Source organism: Coccinella septempunctata, chromosome 2, assembly GCF_907165205.1.
Source record: "Coccinella septempunctata chromosome 2, icCocSept1.1, whole genome shotgun sequence".
Lineage (NCBI taxonomy): Eukaryota > Metazoa > Arthropoda > Insecta > Coleoptera > Coccinellidae > Coccinella > Coccinella septempunctata.
The window spans coordinates 22,368,552-22,393,493 of NC_058190.1; the positions used below are offsets into that span (position 1 = coordinate 22,368,552).

Below are 24,942 nucleotides of genomic sequence, written 5' to 3' on the forward strand. Positions count from 1 at the left end.
GACTATTATTAGACCCCAGAACAGTATGTAAAAAAATTGAGGTGTAAGATGATCCCCAGGGATCATCTTGTACACAAGTTAAGGGATCATCTTGCCCCAAGTTCAACTTTTTCATTCAGCATTAGCTATTATAACCTATACGAACGTCATTGTCTTCAAGTCGAGAAAAAATCAAAAATAAGCATATAAGGAAGCAACAAATATAAAAATCATTGTTATCAACCATTCACAACGAAAGAAGCATAATCTTAAAGTTAACCTAATCTTAAATTAAGCGCTCACAATTCATATTTTTCTCTGTGAATATCGACTGTTCGCTTGCACTGTACTAAAAAATTGACTGAGGTAGAAGTTTGGTAGGGGCTACGTTATGGCATAGCATTCAACCAGATGGCATTTTCATGAGTCTGTAATCGAAAGGGATCATCTTACCCAAAGGGATCAACACCTTTTCCCTACCTCTAAAAAAACCCTTTATAAAGGCCATTTCTGGAAACGACTTTGCCCGTTTTTAGGATTCATTCACATGTATTTCAACGTCCAATCCATATTCTCCATTGCATGGCTAATAACATGAAAGAACATCATACAATTTCGAAATATAAAATTTGAATTTATACTCATTTCATCCTACTACATACTATGGTTATTGCAGTGGTATGAAAATATTTGAAAATTTTTTTTTTACTTGATATGTTTTGGTTTTGAATAATCTGAATGTTTGAAATCATTATCTTATTTCAGCCATGGTACCAGGTGTGCCGGAGAGGTGGCAGCTGCCCGAGATAACGGCATTTGTGGTGTTGGAGTAGCTTATGACTCAAAAATAGCTGGTAAAAAGTTTTTTTTCTAGAAGCGTGCACGTTCAACTCTTTTCCCGCACACGTTTCAAGTTTCAAAGAGTCACTTTCTCAAACGGTACGGGAAAACCGCCGGCTATTTAATGAAAATCCATTCATTCTGGTTCACCTTTTTATCACCATACAATATTGCTCACAAAAATTCTTCAAAAACATGCATTTGGGAGACTGAAATGTGTCGTCAAATATTGAATGGATGTGGCCGATATTGTTTCTTACCATTTATGAGTGAAGGAAAAAACTTATAAGATTATATAGCGGCTTTTCGGTTAGTTTAACAATTAATTCCTGTTGAGTTTGTCGTGACCAGTGCGTTTGAATTGAAGGGAAAAATTAACGAATTGTGTGAATTGGGACAAGTATATTTTACTTTATTTTTAATTTATATCCGAATTCTGAAGCATAGTACTTATACTAATCAATAGTCTAATTCATTAAGCATAGTGAACCCGCATTTTCAGATAAAAATAGGTCACTGTTTTTAAAATATGACAAGTTGAATTTAGCAATCGTCCCAAGTCACCCAAATCTACGATAGTTAGGATTCATTGTTTGAAAATAATTTATTCATTCAATTTTCACAATTTTCGGAGAAAGACACGATAGATTTGTAGAAACTGAAAAATGAAATGAAAACCATCAAACGCAAAATTTACATTTTCTCCAGTCGAGATGTTCGGCTTTTTGTCATCTTCAGATTCAATACTTGCAGCTACGTCAACGCGCAACGTTAGGGGGAGCGCCCACCAAAGTAGCGTAGCACTGACATGGCACATGACATGGCACTGACATGACACTGACCTTACAAAGGCAATGCATAATTTTCACAACATCGCACAACTGAGTGATGTATCAGTTGCGTGAAATATGTCGTTCTCAGTTCATATCTAAAAATTATGCATCGCCTTTGTTAGGTATGTGCCATGTCAGTGCTACGCTACTTTGGTGGGCGCTCCCACTTTTTTCATTTCATTACATATGTCATATCAGACGAAATCATTGAGAGACTGGAGGATTTACAATTTACTAAAATTCTATAGTGACGTAACTTATGTCATTACTCCTCATGTGGATGTAACGATGAGACAAAAACTCCTTCATCATCTTCATCATTATCATCCAGCCTGGTGTTAAGTCCACTGCTGGACATAGGCCTCCATTAAACTGCTCCACTGAGTTCTCCCTTGGGCTGATCCAGTGTCCTCCAATCCTCTTAATGTCATCGCTCTCTCCGTCGTGTGTGGGGTGGTCTACCCCTGCTTCTATTGTCTGCTCTGGTTTTTTTTTAGCAGGGGGAATCTGCGACCGTGAAAAACACGGGGCTCTATTTCTCGCCCAGAGGAACCCATTTCTAGGGGTTACTCACTCTCCTGAGTTCGCGACCCACTAAACCTAACCTGCTTTTCACTGGATCCGTACATTTGTCTATAAACCATTCATCTCTTGATCGGTTAATTTCTTCTTGCACATTGTCGTGCTAGGGTTTTCATGTTCGTCCATTTCGGATATCTCTTTTTAGTATAGTTTTAATAAGGTTCCGTACTCATTTTAATCTCTCCTCAATTGATCTCGCGGTCTCCTTCTGTAAATTCTGATTCTTCCTCTGTATTCCTCCGGATCGTAGTCCACTAGTCTCCTGAGTTCTTCGTTTGGATGTTCCTTCGCTGTTTCGAATAACTTTTCAGCTTTCCTCTTCATAAATTCGGTGATGGTTTCCCACTTCAAATCTCGATATATCTGTTTGTGCCGGACAAACCAAGGCGCATCTATGGCACATCGTAGTAGCTTGTTTTCTGTTGCCTGAATTCTTTGTAAATGGCTCTTTGCCACGAATTCCCAAGCACCTGATCCATAAGTCAGTTGCGGTCTAGCAACGGCTTTGATTATTTTTAATTTTATCTCATTTGACATGTGGCTCTTTCTACCTATCAGCGGGTATAGCATATTCATCGCTGCCTTGGTTTTGTCAACGGCTTGTTTGATATGGCTTCTCCAAGTTAGACCTTTGTCTAGGGTGATACCTAAATATTTCGCTTCGTTTTTCCACTCGATTTCTTCTCCATCTACCTCTAGATTTGTTGTAGTTCTCAGTTTCCTTTTCTGCAGTAATATCGCTTGGCTCTTTTGTCCGTTGAGCTTTATTTTCCATTTAATACACCAGTCATTTATTTCTTCTATAGCTTCTTGTAATTTTCCTTCTATTATTGCTGGCTTGCGATGTCGCATTGCGATTCCGGTGTCGTTGGAATATAGTGTCAGCATAGTCCTTGGAGATTTTGGTATATCGTGAATATATATGTTATACAGTAACGGCCCAAGTACTGACCCTTGAGGCACCCCTGCTTCTATTTATCTGGTTGTGGAGTTTTCTCCTTCCACTTTCACGTAGAATCTTCTGTTCCTCAAATAATTCCTAATCAACTTGCATAGTTTGATTGAATATCCAGCATATCTCATTTTGTAAATCAATCCTTCATGCCATACTCTGTCGAATGCTCTGGCGATATCAAGTAGTACAAGACCTGTTGCTCGTTTATTTTGGAATCCTTCTGTTATGTATTCTGTGAGTCTCAATAATTGCTGTTCTGTTGAGTGATCTCTTCTGCATCCGAATTGCTCTGCTGGAATGAGATTCAGATTTTCAGTTTCTTTCTGTAAGCCTCTTGGCGATTACTCTTTTTACCACTTTCCCTAGGTCGGACAATAAACTTATCGGCCTGTAGTTTTGGGGGAATTTTTTATCTTTGCCTGAACACTGAACACTATGACTTCTGCAGTTTTCCACTTTTTTGGATAGTTTCAGTCCTCATTATACCGTTCGCAATATTTGTGAGAGCAGCTATATCTTTTCTAGGTAATTTCTTCAACATAGCATTCGTTATTTTATCAAATCCGCGAGCTTTTCTATTTTTCAAGCTTCTGATTATCTCCTTTATTTCAAATGGAGAGGTTGGTTTTCTATTTTGTCGTCTACTGGTGGTTCATTTATTTCTTCTTCGTTTTTCTCGACTAGTTCTTCCAGATCATCATTATCGTCATCAGGTCTGTAATTTATTCTCGATTCCCTTTCGATGGAGTCCGCCAGTGCTTCAGCTTTATCGATATTCGTATATGCCATTCCTCTTTCTCCGTGGAAAGGTGGTATTTTAGTCTTTTCTCTTCTCAGACATTTTTGCATTTTCCACGCAGAATGATCGATAGTATTTAGTTCTTGAACTCTTTTGTTCCATCTATTTGTTCTCGTGTACCATGTCCCATGTATTGTTGGTATTTCTGTTACCTCTGATTGTATCAGATCGCTATATTAGTCCAATCGGTGTATTCTCTTGTTTGAATTAGTTTTCTTCTTGGCCCTTCTCCTATTGTTAATTCTATTGGATTGTGGTTAGAAGTTCCGTCGCACAAGGTCTCTATCGAGAATTCTCTAGTGATATTTTTTATAATTGCGATATCAATTATATCTGGTACCTAATCCATTTTCGAATGCTAGGTACGTTGATTCTTCAGGTCCAATAACGATAGCTTCATGTTTTCCAGCGAAATCTTTCAGTTTTCTGCCATTTCTGTTTTCCATCCTGCTGTTCCATTCTGGAGATTTGCAATTAAAATCTCCGATGCAGATTTTCGGGTTTGTTCCATCTAGTAAGTTGTTGATTTCTTCTTCCAATAAGTTATTTGGGGGTCTTTTATATGTCGATGTGACTTCGACTCTTTGTCGATTTATTTCAGCAACAATCGTCACTGTTTCTATTTGTGACTCGTCAGATCTTCCTTTAAAATAGTGTTTCAGATCTCGTCTAACCAGTAAGGCAACACCTCCTCCAGTGTTTGTGATTCTGTCACATCTATATTCTTGTTTCTTGTAAGGCTATAATATCAGGTTTTCTCTCTGATATTATAACGATAGCTTCATGTTTTCCAGCGAAATCTTTCAGTTTTCTGCCATTTCTGTTTTCCATCCTGCTGTTCCATTCTGGAGATTTGCAATTAAAATCTCCGATGCAGATATTCGGGTTTGTTCCATCTAGTAAATTGTTGATTTCTTCTTCCAATAAGTTATTTGGGGGTCTTTTATATGTCGATGTGACAGTGTTTCAGATCTCGTCTAACCAGTAAGGCAACACCTCCTCCAGTGTTTGCGATTCTGTCACCTCTATATTCTTGTTTCTTGTACGGCTATAATATCAGGTTTTCTCTCTGATATTATTTCTTCTATCACGGATTTTCGAGTTCTGTTCCAGGAGACTAGTTTAAGGGAATTCGTCCTAGTTGTTTGTTCCATTATTTCAGTTTACTGAACATTCCTTGGAGTTTTTTCTCCATCTCTGTTTCAATTTTCAACATGATTTTGTTGAAAATTTTTTCAGTAAAAGTGTCTAAATCGTCGGCGGATTCAGAGACTTTTTTGTGTTCTTTTGTTTTGTTGATAGGTTTTGCTCGGGGCGTTTTCTGTTGTTCCTTCTTCTGTACTGGTTTAGGTTCTTCCTTTTTCTTGTCGTCTACTTTGGACAGGATGGGCTTCTTTTTCACCTGGACTTTTTGAGGAAATGTGTTCTGCTGAGCCGATTTCTGGCCTGTTTTCCTCTTCCTTGTCACCAATGTCTGCTCTGGGTCTCCAGTTTATTATACTTTTGGTCCACCTGTCATCATTAAATCCCGCCCACTTCAACTTTAAAGTTGTAATTCGCCGGATTATGTTCTGTACCCCTGTCCTCCGTCGAATTTCGGTGTTTCTGACACGATCTTGGATCTTAATACCTAGCATAGCTCTCTCATCTTTCTCTGAGCCACCTCCAGTTTATCTACGGTGCGTTTTATCAAGGTAAGTGTTTCGGCGCCATAAGTCATCACTAGCAGCACGCACTGATCAAATACTTTCCGCTTTAAGCTCATTGGAACGTCGCTACCGAAGATATCTCTCAGTCTTTCATCTGCTGCCCATGCAAACCAATTCTCCTCTGTATTTCCTTTGTTTGGTTGTCTCTTTTTATTCTTATTTGGTGTCCCAGATATTTGTATTCATCGACCACCTCGATGGTTTTGTTGCCTAGTGATTTAGTCCCTTCCAGTTCAAGGTACTTTTTCATTGGCCTGTTTAACATCAAACCGGCTTATTTGGGGTTGTCTGTTATCAGCACTATATCATCTGCAAATCTTAGATAATTCAGCATTTTCCCGTCTACATTGATACCTTTGTTTTCCCAGTTCAGAGTCGTAAAAGCATATTCTAAAACAGTGTTGAATATTTTTGGAGACAGTGTATCGCCTAGCTAACTCCTTCAGTTGCTCTAAATACCTCATCAAAGAATCAGATCTGTAATAGCATAGATTTTAATCTTCTAATAAGCTTACCACAAAACGTTTTCATAAACTGTATCAAATCTGTCCAACAAATTGGAATGCTCCAAAATCATCCTGCGCAGAATCGAATATCTCGATGAAGCATACTATCGCAAAATCCTGTCGTCGGCGGAATGTCTACAAAGTCTTTATTAGTTTTAGTAATGTGTTTTGAACTATACTTAGTAAATAACGTGAATTTCAAAATTGTCGCCCACTGCGATACTGATCGTTTATAAAGACCCTATCAATGTAGGACTGTTTCTTCCACAAAGTTTCCAAAAGTATCTACGTAAAAATTTTGAAAAGGCACACATCTATAGAATCTTGTTATCATTTCTGTTTTGTCGATTCGATATTTTGAAAATTCTGTTTCACATTTCAGGCATTCGAATGCTGGATCAGCCTTACATGACCGATCTCATAGAAGCAAATTCCATGGGACATGAGCCTAATCTTATAGATATTTATAGCGCTTCATGGGGACCCACAGATGATGGTAAAACAGTGGATGGTCCAAGGAATGCTACAATGAGGGCTATAGTTAAAGGAGTAAATGAGGTATAACATAATTGTATGTTATCGTTGATTATACTTTTAATTGTCACTTTACTATCTCTTGGAATGAAATGAAGAGAGTATAGGTTCTATTATATCCGACACTTTTCCCTGTATATGACTGTATATGAGTAGATTTACTCTAGTCATATTACTGCGAATCACAGAATAAAGGATAGAAAGCTATAAACTTATTGTAGAATGCTTTTGTTGGCGTTATAAGAGCTGTCTCAAAATATTCATAATATTCTTTATAACCTTTGTTCGAAATTTTTTTGATATAGATACTATTTTTGTGATAAAGGGTCCAGAGCGCACAAGACTCACCTTTGCGAGGCCAACCCTAAGTTATGGTAAATAATAAAAATAAAGGCCATAAATAATCAAAAAAATATACAATTCTGCTACAAACACCGTGCCAATTATTGTGTCTAACAAAATTAATTTTTTGTAGCGTTTTTTCAGAAAAATAAATTTTTCCGAAAATTCAGTGGCCTTTTTTCTGTTCCTCAGTGAAAAATATCATTCAAATTGCGAGAATATTTCAATAAGATTCTAACCTACAAAGTTCTTTAAGTATTGAATAAATAGGTAAATTGAACAAATTTTTTATTCATTCACATTTTATATATTTTTCTCATAGGGTCGAAATGGACTAGGCAATATTTACGTATGGGCTAGTGGTGATGGAGGAGCGGACGATGATTGCAACTGTGATGGTTATGCTGCCAGTATGTGGACAATCAGTATCAACAGTGCTATAAATGATGGACAGAACGCACACTACGATGAAAGTTGTTCCTCGACGTTAGCCTCAACTTTCAGCAATGGTGCCAAGGACCCTAATACAGGCGTTGTGAGTAGTATTTTCTATTCTTGTTTTTTTCTTATTACATTAAATAGTTGAGTTGAATATACGACGAAGATCTTTTTTGTTGTATTCAGTAGGTGATTGTTGTGTTCTTAGACAGCAGTATCTACTCGAATATTTTATGAGTATGTCGCAATTATTTAGTCTAGGTAGGTGACATTGTAATAAAAAACCATTATCTGTGTCATATTGGTTCGATTCTGGTTGTATCGCATTTGTAAAAAAATCTTATTTTGTTCTCAAAATACCGTTGGACGGGAAAAAAGGAAAAATTTTCTATTAAAATAGCGAGTTTGATACTGGTCAAGTCAAAGAAATTATTGCGACAAACAAATCTCTGAATAATGTATTTGTTAAGTCACGGCCTAGAACCGGACTCCAAACGGGGCCGCCAAACTCTAGGATGGGTCGGACATACATCCGATAGATAGCCGCGCACGTTGAATGTTCACATCTGCCAAAGGCTTCCTGGACCAGGCCTTCTTAGCCAACTGAGGTTATCCGTTATGATCACCCCTAGATCGCAGTGACTGGTTGAAACTGGAATGGGATTTCGGTTAAGGTAGTACGGTAGACGCGGATTTCGGACTCCCATATGAAGAACTACGCACTTCTCAGTATTAAGAGGTAACTGCCAACTCTGACACCACTGTCACTCTAGAGTCAAGGTCATGTTGGATGGTATCTGCACTAGTAGAGTCCCCAAAAATTTTAGTGTCGTCGTCAAACTGTGAACATTGTGAGCGAACGTGAGATGGTAAGTCTGAGATGTATAGCAGAAACAACATAGGTCCCAGCACAGATCCCTGAGGAACTCCACTCACAACATTTCTAGGAGAAGATAGAGTGTCCCCTACACGAACCTGATAAGTGCGGTTAGAGAGAAACGCTTCGATCCATGAAAGAAGACGACCACGAATGCCAAGATGCTCAAGTTTATGGAGGCGCTTATGAGGCACACGATCAAAAGCACGAGAAAAGTCCAGATAAATGACATCAACTGGTACACCCTTGTCTAGAGACGTCAACCAAGAGTTGACACATTAAAGAAGATTTGTAATGGCCGAGCGACCTGGTAGAAAACCATGTTGACATTTGAGGATTATACCGTGACTTTCATCCTGAATAATCCTCTAGCATATCTTGGCTGCTATCGGAACCAGACTGATGGGGCGATAATTGTTAGCGCACCGTTTGTCTCCCTTCTTGAAAATGGGCGTTACACGTGCAGTTCGCCATCAGGTTGGTGAGGAAGAAGTTTCAAATGAGGTCGAAAAAATCACAGAAAGGGGGAGCGCGAAAGAACTAGCACACTCTTTAAGTAATCTGACCGAAAGTCCATCAGCACCAGGTGAAGATCGAGAGTTGATCGCAGAAAGGTGGGCCTCAACGATGGAAGGAGAGAACATTATATCACTTAAACCAGAGGGGTTACGGGGGACATCAACAGGAGGGGGTGAACCAACCTCTGAGTGAAGGATGCAGAAAAAGAATCAGCTAAAATGTTAACAGCCTCGTCTGTTCCTAAGCACGGTTTGTTGTTATGATTGAAGACCAGAGGAACGTCGACCTTAGAATTTAAAGTTGACCTGACATATTTAAAAAAGCGCTTGCGATCCCTAGACCGAGTAAGTTTCATCTCAAATTTCTTCTTGGCATTCGCTAGGATAGAAGAGAGCGAGTTGGAGAAAACTCGATGGGCCTCATAGTCCTTTCGCTCCCTACGACGCACGTAACGTTGCCATATGGATTTTTTGTGGCGGATTAGCTTGAGGATATTGCCGTCGATTCAAGATTCAAGGGTTATATAATGAGAGGTTGTGCGTCTGAGTTGAAGAATATAATTTCACATTTAGTAAATAACTCACTTAAGCACGGAATATTCCCCAAACAGTTGAAATTGGCATTGATAAAGTCCATATATAAAAAAGGGGATGTAAGTTCGTTTCAAAGTTACAGACCTATAAGTATTTTAAGCAGTTTTTCCAACATTTCTGAACATGTATTCGGTGGTAGATTGTTGAGTTTTATGGGTGAAGGTAAGGTTTTTCATAGTTCTCAGCACGGTTAGTTGGAGGGATTTTCGGTTCAGACTGCTTTATTTCAGTTCACTGAGAGAGTGGTGAAGCTCATTGAGATAAGCTTGGTCTGGGCTTGTTTATAGATCTGGCTAGTGCCTACGACTGTCTTTTCAGGCCGTTTGGTTCGGAGAAGCTTGAAGAATTAGGAGTTAGAGGAATAGCAAAAGAGTGGATTAGGTCGTATCTTTCAAAGCGCTCGCGAAGGGTATCAGTTGCCAAGGATGAAAGAGAGGTAAGATCTGACGTACTTGAGTCAGATTTTGGGGTTCACCAGGGTAGTGTTTTGGGCCCAATATTGTTTATAATTTTTCTAATTGACATATGTGATTTGAATGAGGAGATCTTGAGATGGTTCACCTCTTCCGTTGATGACACAAATGTTATTGTGGAAGGATCCGAGTTTGATGATATTAAGGCTGAAGCATTGTCATTAGTATTTAGTGAAATGAAATTGTGGTTTGCTGAAAATAAATTAGTGTTGAATGAAAGCAAGACATCAGCGGTTATTTTTAGTACTAGCAGATCAAAAAAAAAAACAAAAGAAAGTACATTGAATCTGGATGGTTGTGAGGTGAAAGTTGAAGAATGTGTGAAGTTTCTGGGGGTGTACCAGACGAATGATTTCCTAGAAATGATTTGCACTCTGTCAGATCGGCCTGTAAAGTCAGCTGGTGGCCTTAATGACAGAAATATCAGCTGAAATTTCACTTAATTTTGCCATGAGTAAGGTGAATTGATCATCATTCGGTGAAGCCGAAGCAGTTGGTTGAGAAGAGGAAGATTTACTACGAAGGGATCTTCCCTCCTTCCTGCAGTGGTGACATAGCCAGTTTGCGTCGAGCGTGATCAGTTCCTCAGGAGATAAGTTTAGGCAGTCTAAATGAAAAGCATTTTTACACTTAGAGCAGTTGGAATAGCGGGTTGTTATTTTCAACCCCCAATAATATGTTATGAGATCTATGAGAGAAAATGTGTGAGTAACATCTACTTAGTGCTTCATAGTAAGTATAGTTTTATGACTCAGTGTTTTTTAGGACACGTAAAAAATATTATCTTGTATATACGTATCTTGGAAGGGAGGTCGATTTCGAAAAAATTTTAAAGGAACTATCCCTACTTATTTTCAGCAAGGAATCAACTCCCTAAGTCCTTCGCATTTGTTTATCATTATATATTGGTTTCTGTTCGAGATACATATTCGACTTACTTTTAGTGCTCTTTCGTGTTCGTCCTGTGTTGCGTTTCTCTCGAAGATTAGATTCACTCTATGTGTATTAATCATGAAATTGAAACTTTCAGATAGTTTATCCTTCTTATATTATATTATATTCATTGAAGAAGATGAGTTGATTACCTACTATTACGATAGACACAAAATTAATTAAATCTGTCCCATTTCAAGAAGAAGTCAAAAAACTCAATATCTTTGTAACGGATTTTTTAAGAACCACTAACGGGATGCTTTTCGACACAGCTGCTTTAAAAATTATATATAGAGTGTCCAATTCAAAAACACTTACTCTCCTCTATATCTCTAACATGGTGATAAATTTCTAAGATTCGTTATGACCATAAAAATTACAGAACAACATGTTTTGTAATTTAACGAATATCTCGAACATAAACCAAGATATAGCGAAATACACTGCGCAAAAAAATAAACGCGCATTCTGAAAATCTCAATTTCAATGAAAGTTAACTTTACATTGACTTTATAACTTATTTTTTATGTTCTCTCGGGAAGGTTTTGAACGAAACAAGACACATTAAATGGAAGAAAAATTCAGAATTTCACCGAATCTTATGTGAAAGAAGAAAAATGAACAATTTTCAAAATACTGAAATGCTGATAAGTGATTTAATACTTGGTATTTCCACCCCTTGCGTGAATTACAGCTCGGCAACGACGGTTCATACTCAAAATGAGTGATCTTAAAATGTTCTGATCGAATCCTTCCCACATTTCTCCGAGTTGGATTCCTAAGTCAGTAAGAGTAGCTGGATGATTTTCTGAACTCAGCCTTCTATTGAGGTTATCCCAAACCTGCTCAATCGGATTGAGATCTGGACGTCTTGCTGGCCATTCCATTCGAGAGACTTCAACCTCTTCAAGGTACTCCTGAACGATGCGCGCACGATGGGGTCTGGCATTATCGTCCATAAAAATGAAATTTTCACCAATGTATGGGGCGAATGGCACTATATGCTCTTCAGGAATGTTCCTTATATACTTACCAGCATTCATAGCTCCATTATCAACGACCACTAGGTCTGTGCGAGCAGTCAAAGATTCCACCCCATACCATAATCGATCCTCCCCCGATACCAGTAGTATTCAGGATATTGCACTGAGCATTTCTTTCATGTGGACGTCTGTATACAAGGGAACGCCGATCACAATGGTAGAGGCAGAATCTAGACTCATCTGTGTTGAGAACTCTTTCCCAATCGGCCTCTTCCCAATGGATATGCTCTCTCGCAAAATCCAAACGCGCCCTTCGATGAGCTGGGGTAAGAGCTTGGCCTCTTGCCGCGACACTGTGCCTTAAATCATATTCTCTGAGGCGATTTCTTATTGTCTGAGTGCTAATTTCACCTCATGAGTTTGCTCAAGCTTAATTTGAAGGAGGCGAGCGGTTGCAAACCGTTGTCTCAATGAAGAAACTCTCAAGTAACGTTCTCGAATGGCAGTTGTTACCCGTGGTCTACCCTGTCCTGGTCTTCGGACATTCATACCTGTCTCCCTGAATCGCTGCAACATTCTGGACACACTTGTATGGGAAACTCCAAACCTTTCTGCAATTCTTGTGTATGTCCATCCTTCTTCTCGCAAAACTACCGATTGGGCACATTCCTCTTGGGTCAAATTGCGTGTTTCGCGTTGCATAGCGATCGAGTGTAGAAAATCAAACGAAAGAAAAACTATTGATCACTAGAATTGATCGAGAACAGCTGATTTTAGAATAGAGCCAATACATTCAAAATCTGATAATATCATCTTTTTTTACTCCTGCTGGGAAAAAACATCTCTATTGAAGAAAACCGTTGAAAGTGGATAACATATGCTTGCATAATTCTGATAAAAATAATTATCATTGAGAACAACTTCAGTTGTAGAATAAATTTGAGATTTCCATAATGTGCGTAAATTTTTTTGCGCAGTGTACTTGAAACAGTCATTTTTCAGAAACGCACTGTAACTCGAATCATATCTATGATCTGCTTTCTGATATCTTATGAATTCGAAAAATGAGATCAGGGATCCTTGAAGAAGGCTCCTAATTCTCGAAATGATTTCAGTGAGCATCGAATTTGGAGCAGCTCTGTACACATATAGTACTCGATAATTAATGTAGGTACTGTTAAATAATCATTCAGAATCGCAATAATTAATCGACTCATAACCAAAATGCTGAAATGAGAACGTTAAATCAATATTAATATTGATTGACTTGTTCATTTGTCAATTGTTAACCACTCGTCCATGGTCGATATTCGAACTTCGTTTAGTTTTCACAGATTCCCAGAATAATTCTTTTGTTCCGGAAACTGAACCTATTTTTGCCATCATTCTCGTCGTATTAACTGACGACCGTCATATTTTTTCAGGCAACCACCGACTTGTACGGCAAATGCACAACCACACATTCCGGAACCTCAGCAGCAGCTCCAGAAGCCGCAGGCGTTTTCGCTCTAGCTCTAGAGGCAAAGTAAAAAATAATAATTTTCAATGAATCAAATGTTTTTATCCGAACACTTTCAGTAATGAGCTCACGTGGAGAGATATGCAGCATCTCACAGTACTAACTTCCAAAAGAAACTCTCTGTTTGACGCAAAAAATAGATTCCATTGGACTATGAACGGTGTAGGACTCGAGTTCAACCATCTTTTCGGATTTGGGGTATTGGATGCTGGAGCAATGGTGGCTCTGGCAAAAATCTGGAAAACGGTACCACCGAGATATCACTGCGATGCTGGATCTATTCAGAGTGTATAGTGAGTATTCATGTCCTTCTATATTTAGCATTAATATTAACTGAATATTTGACAAGAGAACATTAATTATTAAATCATAACAGCAGTCTTATAAAAGCCACAATCGTAACGACATCTTTTTTAATAGCTCCTCTAATATATGGTTTTTGCCCGAAAAAATCCCGAGAATTGTTCATCAGGATTCATTGCAGCTAGAATTTTGTTCGACTGTTGTGATCGAACCCAGATTTGTCATTTGTCCCATATCTGAGGTCTCTGCTGAAGAAATTAATGATTCTACAAACTCGACGGTAAAAACCAGGTGGTTGGAGAGGAGCCTTACATAGGAGCCAAGGCCAGGATTAGATTAGTGTCGCATATGACACTCCACTATTGTCCAATGAGAACTACCGATTACAGCTTTCATTCGATAATTTAGCGATGTCGCGTGCAAGCCTGACCCAATAGTTATTTGAGAATCGGGCTCCAGGTTCGGGAACTAGTAGTGTGTACGACCACAGCCATTTCTGAAATAGTCTTTTCAGAGTTAAACGGCTATGGTACGAATTTTCGTTTAGATGCGACATTGTTTTATTCTGTATGTATTGTGAATCCCCTCAATACTTCCCTGTCGCCGCTTGAAAACACCGGGAACATAACGTGTATCAGTCCCGCCCGGTGCGGCAAGAATATTCTCGAATAGGGGCGTATCGTTATAAAAGACGCACGGTGGGCTCGAAAGGCAGTTAGTGTTCTAAAAAGCGAGAGCACAGTGAATTCCCGATGGGACTGGCATATCCTACAGCACCGGATAGCTTCCTGAAACAACTCGCTGTCCAGACCTTCGTCGATGGGTTGAGAGATATGGATATCCAGCGGACTCTGTGGATGGACCGACCTAGGACTTTGGATGACATGCACTAGAATTTGAAGCTGCTAAACAAGCTTCTCATAGGAGACAGAGCAGGGTGAGACGCACCGTCGATGAAGCCTTAACCAGCGATAAGAGCAGTGGTATAACGCTGAGTTCTCCAATAGCAACGAAATAGAGGATCTATAGATGCTGGAATTACGGTGAGAGAGCTCATATCCAGCGCAACTGCAAAAAGCCGGCTAAATCAAGACATCGTGCAGGAAAAACAGATACCAATGCTGATGCATTGTATCCAGAAGATTCAGAGTTACTATTGGAAAGCAGCAGGATCTCTTATCTGTGTCAGAAGATTTTTCACTAGCCATTGTACTGCCGAAGACCTGCGAATGTTAAGCCTCCAGAGCAAGAAGCAAAGCCGAACCTGAGGGGTGAATTCACCAAGCTGAAGGTAAAGAATCTAGCTGTGCCAAAGTTGGTTTGTGGTTTAAATCAACTCTACTAAGAAAAAGTTCGAAACAAACAGCTGGAGGTCATTTTTAATAGAACGGGAACGAAGATACTGGTTTGCAGTTTCAACCAAGCTGTCAGACGGCGAAGGAGGGACTGTAGAATACCATTTTCAACAACAATGGTGCTGCAGAGATGGAGACGTTTGTAGTTTCAGTCACTCTAACAAGGTGTTCGGGCACCGAACGCTTTAAGGAGATAAGTGTATCCTGAATCCGCGAATCCCCTGAAAACCCCCCGCCGCTGCTCGAAACCATCGGAAACATCGCTTATATCGCTCTCGGTGCTGCGAGAGTATTCTCGAACAGGGGAGTATCGATATAAAAGACGTGCAGTGGGCTCGGAGGGCAGTAAGTGTTTTGAATAGCGAGAGAACGGTGAATTTCCGAAAAGTTACAAAGTGCAAAGTAGTAAAAGTATATTAGTTCATAAATTAGTCTTATAGTTGTGTAAATAAATAAGACGTTCTGGAAAGAAGACAATTTAATTAACCCCGAGAACGTTATAGTATTACTCAATGAATGAACGGTTTCAGATTATTTACCCTGATTGTAACCAAGACGCGCGTGACACCTATGTCAAAGTTAAACGATAAAATTTAGTCTGTATTTTACGAAGCAAAGTCGAAGTTTTTTAGTACCTATTCCCTACGACTTACTGTTACAACTTCTGGTTGACTAGGGTTGCGAAATATTGTGGAGGTAGAAAAGAAATGTACGCAGATATATCTTTTTTTGAATAGCCATGTATGAGAAAGCTTAGGACGCTTAGGTGGTTAAACACCAGGTGTCACATGGTAATCTAATGCGGACAACGAAAGATGCTCGATGATGGGCTCAAATAAGACCGACACTATGATATACTTTTGAAATGTCGATTTCTGTCAGTCCAATTTTTGTCCTATACCTATACAATATCCGACCGAAATATCGAATAGAAACAAAATTTGTCTGCCATCTTAGAGCCGTCATCACAAAAAATCCACAATGTATTGGAATTATGGAATTATGTACCTATAAAATTTCAAGTGAATCGACTCATTACAAGTGGGTTAAAATACAACGGAAACATTTGTCCTAACTTACAAACAGACAATGCAAGCAAAGATTATAAAGGAAAAAAATAGTACCAAAAACATTTTGGTATGTTTCCCACATCTGAAAATGAGATGGCGATGAAAAAGTACTGTCGCTACAGAAGAAACTCTTTAATAATTGTTTTATAATTGAATGGTGCGAAATTCGAATTCAATTCCACAGTCTTGGATTCGGATATCGACTTTGTTGAGACCAGAAAAAAAGAACATCCTGAGAGACAAAAAAAGTAGGGTATCATTGTTGATTGCCCGATCGGCATTTGAAAGGAAGGGGTGCTTCATGCATACAACAATTTACGTGAATGAACAGTTCTCAATTGATTTGAAGTAAAATGTTTACTGCACATGATGTAGTGTTTACTCAAGTATGCCTTTATCTTCTGACAATTTTATCCATCTTGGAGCACTGAAAATAAAAATCAATGAATAACCGAGTTATTTGGTACGAGTTTGAACATTTACATCTCCATTTTCTTTGTAAAAAAATTCTTAATTTCGGAAAATTATTTTTATTTGATCTACAGTTCTTCACCATGCAATGATTTGCGAACAACGTTCTGAGATTTTCACCAAGAAAATAAACGAGAAATTATAGTAATCATCAAGCGTGATAAACTACAAGTGATACGAGAATAAAAATTGCCATCTGAAATCTTACAAAAATTCATAATATACTTCTGCGAATGCCCCTCAAATTAATATTTTATTAATTAATTAATATTAAGTACCACATTTGAAACACGAGGTGTGGCTCATATCACTTCGTTTTCTATCTTTTTTCTTTATAATCTGTGATTGCAAGTTAAATAATAATGATTTTATTTGAGCGCAAGCAATATTTCAACAAACAAAGCATTCTCGACAAGTTTTTGTTTCTATTGACCTCCTTTTCTCTTCCATTGACTCATTGACATCCTCTAGGTCTCTTCTAGAAAATAAGATTTTTGATTTTTTCATGGTCGTTGACATTGTATAAACTTAAAATTTTTTCAGTCGTATTCCATCTCGCAAATCCCTTATATTGAAGATAAAAACGGACGCTTGCAAAGGCGAAAGTACAGAAGTTAGATACTTGGAGCATGTCCAAGCTGTAGCAACGATCAATGCTACAAGAAGGGGTGATCTCGAGCTGTTCCTGACTTCACCAATGGGAACAAGGTACTCGTGTTTATTCAAGAAATTTTCATCTCACAGTTTGCTTTTCAGATCGATGATTTTAAGTAAGAGAGTTAACGACAATGATTCCAAGGATGGTTTCACGAAATGGCCGTTCATGACGACACATACTTGGGGAGAATATCCAGAAGGAACTTGGACGTTAGAGGTAAGGATGCCACACAATAATATCGATATGACATCAAAATTATAAGTGAGGAATCGCTATTTATGTGCCATGGACGAAAAACTCTCTATTACAGTAGAGCTTGCAAATTGATAGCCGAGGCGCAGCCGAGACAGTTTTTCCCGAGGTGCATATTACCTACATTTTTTCGTCGACCTCACATACCTTTATGAAAGTAAGAAGTAACCCGTCTTATGGTCACACCTGGGTGGCCATAATGAATTTCATCATCAATACCGAGGCCAAAAATACAACTCCTCGCTCTTGAATCGGTACTACCTACCCCTGCTATGATAGGTGCTAACTTAACTGGCGTTAACCTATATTCGTGAGAAACGCCAAGTGGATTTATTCTTTGATCGTGGGTTTTGTCTACTTAACACAACTGATGAGGTTTTCCTCGCAATTAAATACAAATAGCAAAGCAAAGGTGGTCAATTCACGTAGTGGATAGGACGGAAAGAAAAAGGGGGATCCGATTTCAAACGCGCCACGGGTGTTACGGAGATTCTTTCGCCAGCCAGAACTAAGACTTACACTTAACGGGAAATGAAGTCAGGACTCAGCTCAAAACTACGGGATTGCAGGTCGGGAAAACAAAGCATGACGTTGGAAAAAGTTTCTCTCTCTCTGTTTTCTGCTTCCAGCGGGTTTGCAGGCAGGTCAGAAATCTTACTTCCAGCGAAGAGAAACCAAAAAGGATCAGGGAAAAAGGTGCACAATTGTTCATCACTTTGGTTTCTGTTTCCAACAGGTTTGCACGCCAGCCAGAGAATCGTACTCCCAGGCATGGCGCCGCCACAAAACATATCTCTCATTCTCGATTTGGTTAAATGTCATTGCATTAAAAAAATTGACGAGTTCGTACATCTCAACTTTAGCAATACAAAAATTAATAATTTTTCTTCTTTATTTCAGGTTAGATTCAATTCCGACATACCACAGACAGGATTCATCAAGGAATGGAGTTTGATGTTACATGGTACAAAAGAACCTCCTTACACCGAACTGTCAGTTTTAGATCCCCACTCGAAGTTAGCAATTGTAAAAAAAGCTCATGAAAATCAGTTGAAAATGTAAAAAAGATGTTTCGTAAGTTGCAGATCTCATTTTGTCGGGTCATTTATCCACAACTGAATACTTATATAATTTATTTATTATTTATTTATGGACGAGTTGGCAGTTCGGGTAGATAAAACTAAATAAATCGCATTCACTTGTTTTGTTAAGGGTAATTGCTTGAGATAATAATATCGTTTTTGTTTCAAATTATTGAAAAGGGTGGGACGTACATGGAAAAAGTGTTTATTCTCGAGTTGTTCAATTATTTTCACTTTTCTTATGGCATTATACTGCCTCTTATATTCAGAATTCATTTGGTTGATTTTTGAAGTATGAAATGAACTCAAATTTGATTCCAGCTTATATGATAAAGAAGCAGCAGAATCGTGTCTGTAAGAAATTGAAAGAAAATTTGAAAAATGTAATGGAGCGGATCTGCAAAAATGACGAAATTTTTTCAATTGGTATTTTGACTATTGAGAAGTGCTACTAAATAACTTCAACTCACTTATTTGAATCTGTGTGTGTTTTGCTGTGGATAATTCTCATTGCAATAGTTCCTACAAATTTCGGAACTAATAACTGAAAGTGAGCTTATGAAAAAACACAGTTCAAATTCTGGAAATAGTATGTATTTCTGCTTTTTTAGGAATACTTATATTCCTACTTACATCTGAGATCTTTTGAAAACGGGTAATTTCGGTTAATAAAAATTGCCAACTCATTCATATATGGGCTATATGGCTGTTTACTGTTCCATTCGGTTGAATTTTACTGAAATAGAGTAACTTTATTGTCAACAAGTATCATTATTTTTATTGATTATAAAGAATATATATATATGTCAGTTTTTCTAACAAAATAGAAAATATATCTTTAATGTGATGATAATATTTTGTGAATAGTAAGAATAATGTTGAATCGTTACTAAATTTTAGACTCATATTTTCATGTTTTAAACGAGAAAAAAATGATTTCATGCGATTTTACTCTATCTTCTTTAATCGAAACAAGGACCATATTTGAAAGAGTTCAGTTACTACTAATATACATTACAGAACTTCATATGGATATCAGTATACAATTTTTTGCGTTTAAATACAGGATGTTCCTAACTGAGTGTATCAACGGTCAACTATAGTTTTCTCATGAAAAAAATTTGTTTTCTTCCATTTTTTCCTCCGGGTCTTTGTTTCCGAGATACGGGGTGGAAAGATTTATGTTTTTTTCATTTTTTTGCTAATATCTCAGGAACTGTTTGAATTACAGAATTGAGTTTTTCTACACTCATTGTCACTAATAATAGCTACTTTTTTGTAAATTTCTTTTTATTGGAAACATGAGTAGTGATAATTTACAAGTTACTTTCAACAAAGTTTTACAACTAGGTTTTCAAGTTTAAGTCGCAAAGTTATTTTTCATTATTTTTAGCGAACACAATTAACAAGACGGAAACGAAGCCTCGGAGGAAAAAAGGGAAGACAAACAAAATGCAATTTTTCAATATACAGTTGAACGTTGATACACTCATTTAGGAACACCCTGTATAGTGTGAGGCATTGCCAAAGAAAATAAATTCAGATGAATCTTTGACGCGTAGGTAATAATAGAATATAAGCATCTCATAATTACATTTGTAGGAAGAAATCGTTTTTCACTTCCTCCACATCATTGCAGAACCTGAAGTGAAAAATAAATTATACGTAATAGGGCTTTTTGAAATGATCTTTGTCTCAAAGTATTATCACGCGAACTTTCTTCTAACCGCAGGCCATCTATGCCGTAAGGTATACTTATCTGCCTGAACCACAAGCTGAAATGAAGCAAGTTCCGCTGTTGGCTGCTTCATGGTACAGATAGCCAATTTGAAGGTAGCATTCACTTATTATAGCAACACAGGCGGCCTACAATCAATTAACATTTCATACAAATCCTAAAAAGAAAAGGTATCATGAAGAAAACTCGAAATAAATTTTTTTGAGAAGTACAAAGGAATTATTCAAACATAATATATGATATATATATGTCTCAGTAGAAACATAGTTGGAGTGCAAAGAAGAGGATGGATTTGCTTTATATTTTCATACTAGAAAATAATACAAAAATCAAATTTTTATATCTCAAGGCAAAGAATATCCAGATTTTAATAGGTAGGTTTTAATTTTAATTTTAACGTATACGAGTTATTGTATTGGTTGGTTATTAAGCCCGTTTGTAACAGCCGAGAATTCTCTACCAAATTTTGGTCAGAAAACGGTAGAAATTATTTTGTATGCAACTGAACAGTGAATTCTACCGAAAGGTCCGAAAGTGCGTATGTAACTGTGAAGAATTCACGGCGCATGAATTCTCTAGTAAATACTTTAGAGAATTCTCGGCTGTTGCAAACTGGCTTAAGAGGAAAAATGGGGAGTGGTAAATTTCCTGGTAAAAAAAGGGTTATTCCAGTATACTAAGTCGCACAATAAAAGAGTGCCTCGTTAGCAGCTCGGAAAGCGATCCATAAAACTGGTCCTTTCAAAGAGTCCTATTATTCATCTGAGCTACTTTTCGGATTTTCACAGGTTAAAATCCCTGCAGTATTGTCAAATTGAGGTTTATTCTCAAAGGTAGGAAAGAAATGAATATCACCAGACCGAAATGTTATGCAAAAAATGAACAAGTTTATTTCAGTACGTCAATCTAATGTTTACCTTATCTCGCTCAGAACCAATTCATCAACGCTCACTTATATTTTCAAGGAATAATTGATATTAAACGGATTTTACCTCTGGAAATGTGCAACATTCAGTCGAAATAATAGATAATGTGAAATTTGCGAATTTCCTTATCAGTTTTCGAAAATAAGGTAGAAAATATTAAATGAATACATTGATTAGGGAAAAAACATTTTGAACTATAATAACTCCTCAAACATTCCAGAACCTCGTTGAAATTGAGGAAACATTGTTGTCGATGCAATAACAGATTTTTCCTAACACAATATTTATACTCAAATGTGGGTATTTGGTATTTATATGTTCATTCAATAACTACATAAGTAGATTTATTTGGAAAACGTGTTCAGACAGCATAGATTGATTTTTTTTTAAACCAGTGTCAGTGTCAGTGGATGGAAGTTGAAGCTGATATTCAACTGATCGGCTGTTATTATTGGATACTCTACTCTTGGTCCATGAACTGAGTTGACCACCGCAGTCGGTTGTAGCTTGATATCATTTATTTTTCTAGGTTGTTAATTTCAGCAGGATTGGCTATTGGTCTACTTTTTAGTACTTTATGTTATCTGATCAACAGATCGGGATTAAAATAAACTCAGTCGATTAGCTTGTATTTCAGCCACGCTAATGGTCAAGCTAGCAATCAATTGAATGACTAGGAATGGTCAGCAGCTCCCATCACAGCAGAAGGGTTATTGATTAAATTCCTCATATATGTACCAAATAATTCAAGGAATTGGATTGTAACTTATATCTATACGCACTTTAGAATGTGTAATGTATTGCCAAAATAACAAATTTGTCATAAATTATCAACAGATTATTTTAACAGTAACATGTTTGAGAGAAAAATAATGAAATATGTTTTGTAATAAATGTACCTACTTGCGAATGTTAGTTGCTTTCCCTATTCTCTATTCCTCTTGCACCTACCTATGATGTTGTTATGTGGACAACCATGCAAGGTACCCATGATGTACAGTAACCATCAATAACTTAAACTACATATTCCTAATCATCCAATGTGAATAAATTTGTTCAAACATGATTGTACAACAACGTATAATATAATATAAAAAAAATACTACAGATTTTCCTGAAAATATCTTATGGCATATCACATCCTCAGTAGTTGGGGAGCCGAAGAGGGAAATTCGGGATTTACTCGAGCGTGTCAGATTAATATAAGGGGATATACCTTGGACCCTGTAGAGTACCTCTACCAAAAATTAGACCTGTATATAGGGGGAATTGTCTAGGACAGCCTGTCAGAATAGTACAAAAAACGATCATTGTACATACTCGAGCGTGTCAGATTGATATATGTGGTTAATTACATGTTGAAAAGTATATATTCTTTTAATCTGACAATTTAAGCGCGATGAAAATGTGTGGGAGGGCGCCACTGTTAGCTTATTTTGAAGCTAATGATTCAAGAAAAACGGAAAAAATATAATCTGACAGTTTTAGCTAGCCGCAACAATAAAAATTGGGCATAAAGGTCGCAAAAATCAGTTTTTTTGAATTATCTCCTTCCCTAGGCTTCAAATCTTTTTTATATTCATTATAAAAGTTGTAGAGAGCATAACATTTTCTACAAATTTTGTCCTAAGCAATTTTTTCTACGTTCAAACGTTTTTGAGGCGATTAATGCGAGGTGTTTAGCGATACATGCTGAAGCGAAAATTCACTCGTTGGAAAATAGTACATTCTAAGGTTCAGTCACAGACAACACTAAAATTTTCGTGACATATTTAAAAATTGTCATCATAGAAATACCTTGTCATTTTGACAATTGGATGAATGTAGATTAGACAGAGACCACAAAGAGACGGTCAACTACTTCACTAAATTTGTCCGATTCAGGCTATGTCAATCATCTTTGTCTATATCACTGAAAATCACATAAAGCTATCTTTGTCTACATCAATCGCCCTAAAAGTAGAGGCGCTGCATTCGGTTTTGCCGGCGTTGCCAAATGTATAAATATATACTGTCATTGCGAGATAATTAACAAAATCAGTCTTCCTCTTTCTATGGCGAAAGCGCTATTCTATGTTCATCAGTCCACGTGCAAATAATTGTGGCAACACGGCCAACACGGAATACAGCTGCACAAGCGTCAACCAAAGATTATAGAGTAGAAAGATAGGAAACGCGCTCATATGGCTAGTACTAAAAACCGACTACATTTTGGCCAGTGAAAACACATTTGGCAATGAGATAGCGCTGAAAACGTATTATCAGTACAGAAAAACTGTTTACTAACAGTTTTCTGTTTTATAATTGAGGGGCGCGAAATTCGAAATCTATTTCTTGTATTGAATTTTAATATTGACCTTGTTGAGACCAGAAAACAAACATACTGTAACGTTTTGTTCGCTTGATTAAAACGTCCACCTGATTAAAATTATTTATTTACACTTAATACACTTATAACTCACAAACTAACTATGACACAACTATTTATTTCCACTCGTATTTATTTCCACTAGTCGCTTGCACTGTGAATTATATCTGTACTTGTACTTGTCTACCTGCTCCTCCGCTAGGCTTATATAGGCGCCGGAAACATTCAGGTACTTTCGAGAACCTCGCGATCACTCTGGTTCTCGAAAGTTCCGACCGCAAGGGCCGGACTGGTTACACTGTCCCCTCCTTAAGCCTGTTGTGTCCCAGAACAGATTTAGTGAATTTCTCCGAGGACCGTGGCGAAACTTGCACTCATCACCATTCCTACAGTAGCCATTCTGATGGAAGTAGCACTCCACAGTTTTTCCAGGTTCCCTGACCTTCTTTGGGTTGAAACTGCACACCAGGATATGTATACCAGTCCCCTGAAATACCACCTCCAGCATGCTTCGCACAACTCGCCAATTCAGCTGGTCCAATCCACAACCGAGCTTGGGAACAGCTAATTTCCTAACTCCAAAGCGTTGAAGGTCTTCTTTCAAGCATGCAGTGCCGTCCATAGATTCTGATAGGTTGGCTTCTGATAGGAATGTTGCTTGGTGACTAGGTAATAAATGAACTGACCTTCAGCCTTCAATTTCAAATCTTTTGCGATTCTTGGCTGCTGTCGCAATAGTTGTTCCTGACGTTCAAATTTATTTCTGAATACTCTTGCTATTCCTTTGCTCATACGAAGGTCCTTCGCTACGCAATGAGCGAGAGAGTATTCCTCAGACACGGTAAAGAGATCTTGATGTACTTCCTGTGTAACGCCGAACCGTGCAACGCGTGTCTCACCATAACAATCCATAAACTTCTGGTAATCGCTGCTACCTTGCATCGGGGCTTCCACAAGACGTACTTCTTCTTTGTCCTGCGCGTACGGGGCTAATCGGTTGAAATGGATAACCTTTGGTTTTCCTCTGGGGAGCTTCCTTATCCGGTAAACTACATAATTTATCCTCTTGATTATTTCATACGGTCCCTCCCACTATCTCTGCAGCTTTGGTGAAAAACCTTTCCTCCTTTGTGGATTATGTAGCCACACCAGATCTCCAGTGGTGAATCCACCTTCAATAGCCTTGATGTCGTAGCGCATTTTCATTCGGTCACTTGCTTGCTGCATTTGATTGCGTACCTTGTCATGAATGTAATCCAGCTTGTTCCTTTATTTACTAACGTAGTCCTCCCCAGCTACGTCTTC

The 24,942-nt window shown here is 37.8% G+C and overlaps 1 protein-coding gene across 1 annotated transcript in view; it reads left to right on the forward strand.

Annotated features, from left to right (window-relative positions):
* LOC123307847 (neuroendocrine convertase 2) overlaps positions 1 to 20,664 on the forward strand; it is a 114,791-nt gene extending 94,127 nt beyond the window's left edge. Inside the window, exons 6-13 of the mRNA XM_044890305.1 lie at positions 745 to 833; positions 6,586 to 6,761; positions 7,402 to 7,614; positions 13,320 to 13,420; positions 13,474 to 13,707; positions 17,157 to 17,321; positions 17,370 to 17,487; positions 18,424 to 20,664. Coding sequence (XP_044746240.1) covers positions 745 to 833; positions 6,586 to 6,761; positions 7,402 to 7,614; positions 13,320 to 13,420; positions 13,474 to 13,707; positions 17,157 to 17,321; positions 17,370 to 17,487; positions 18,424 to 18,585 — 1,258 coding nt within the window. The 3' untranslated portion in view covers positions 18,586 to 20,664. The remainder of the gene's footprint in view (positions 1 to 744; positions 834 to 6,585; positions 6,762 to 7,401; positions 7,615 to 13,319; positions 13,421 to 13,473; positions 13,708 to 17,156; positions 17,322 to 17,369; positions 17,488 to 18,423) is intronic.
* The last annotated feature ends 4,278 nt before the right edge of the window (positions 20,665 to 24,942 follow it).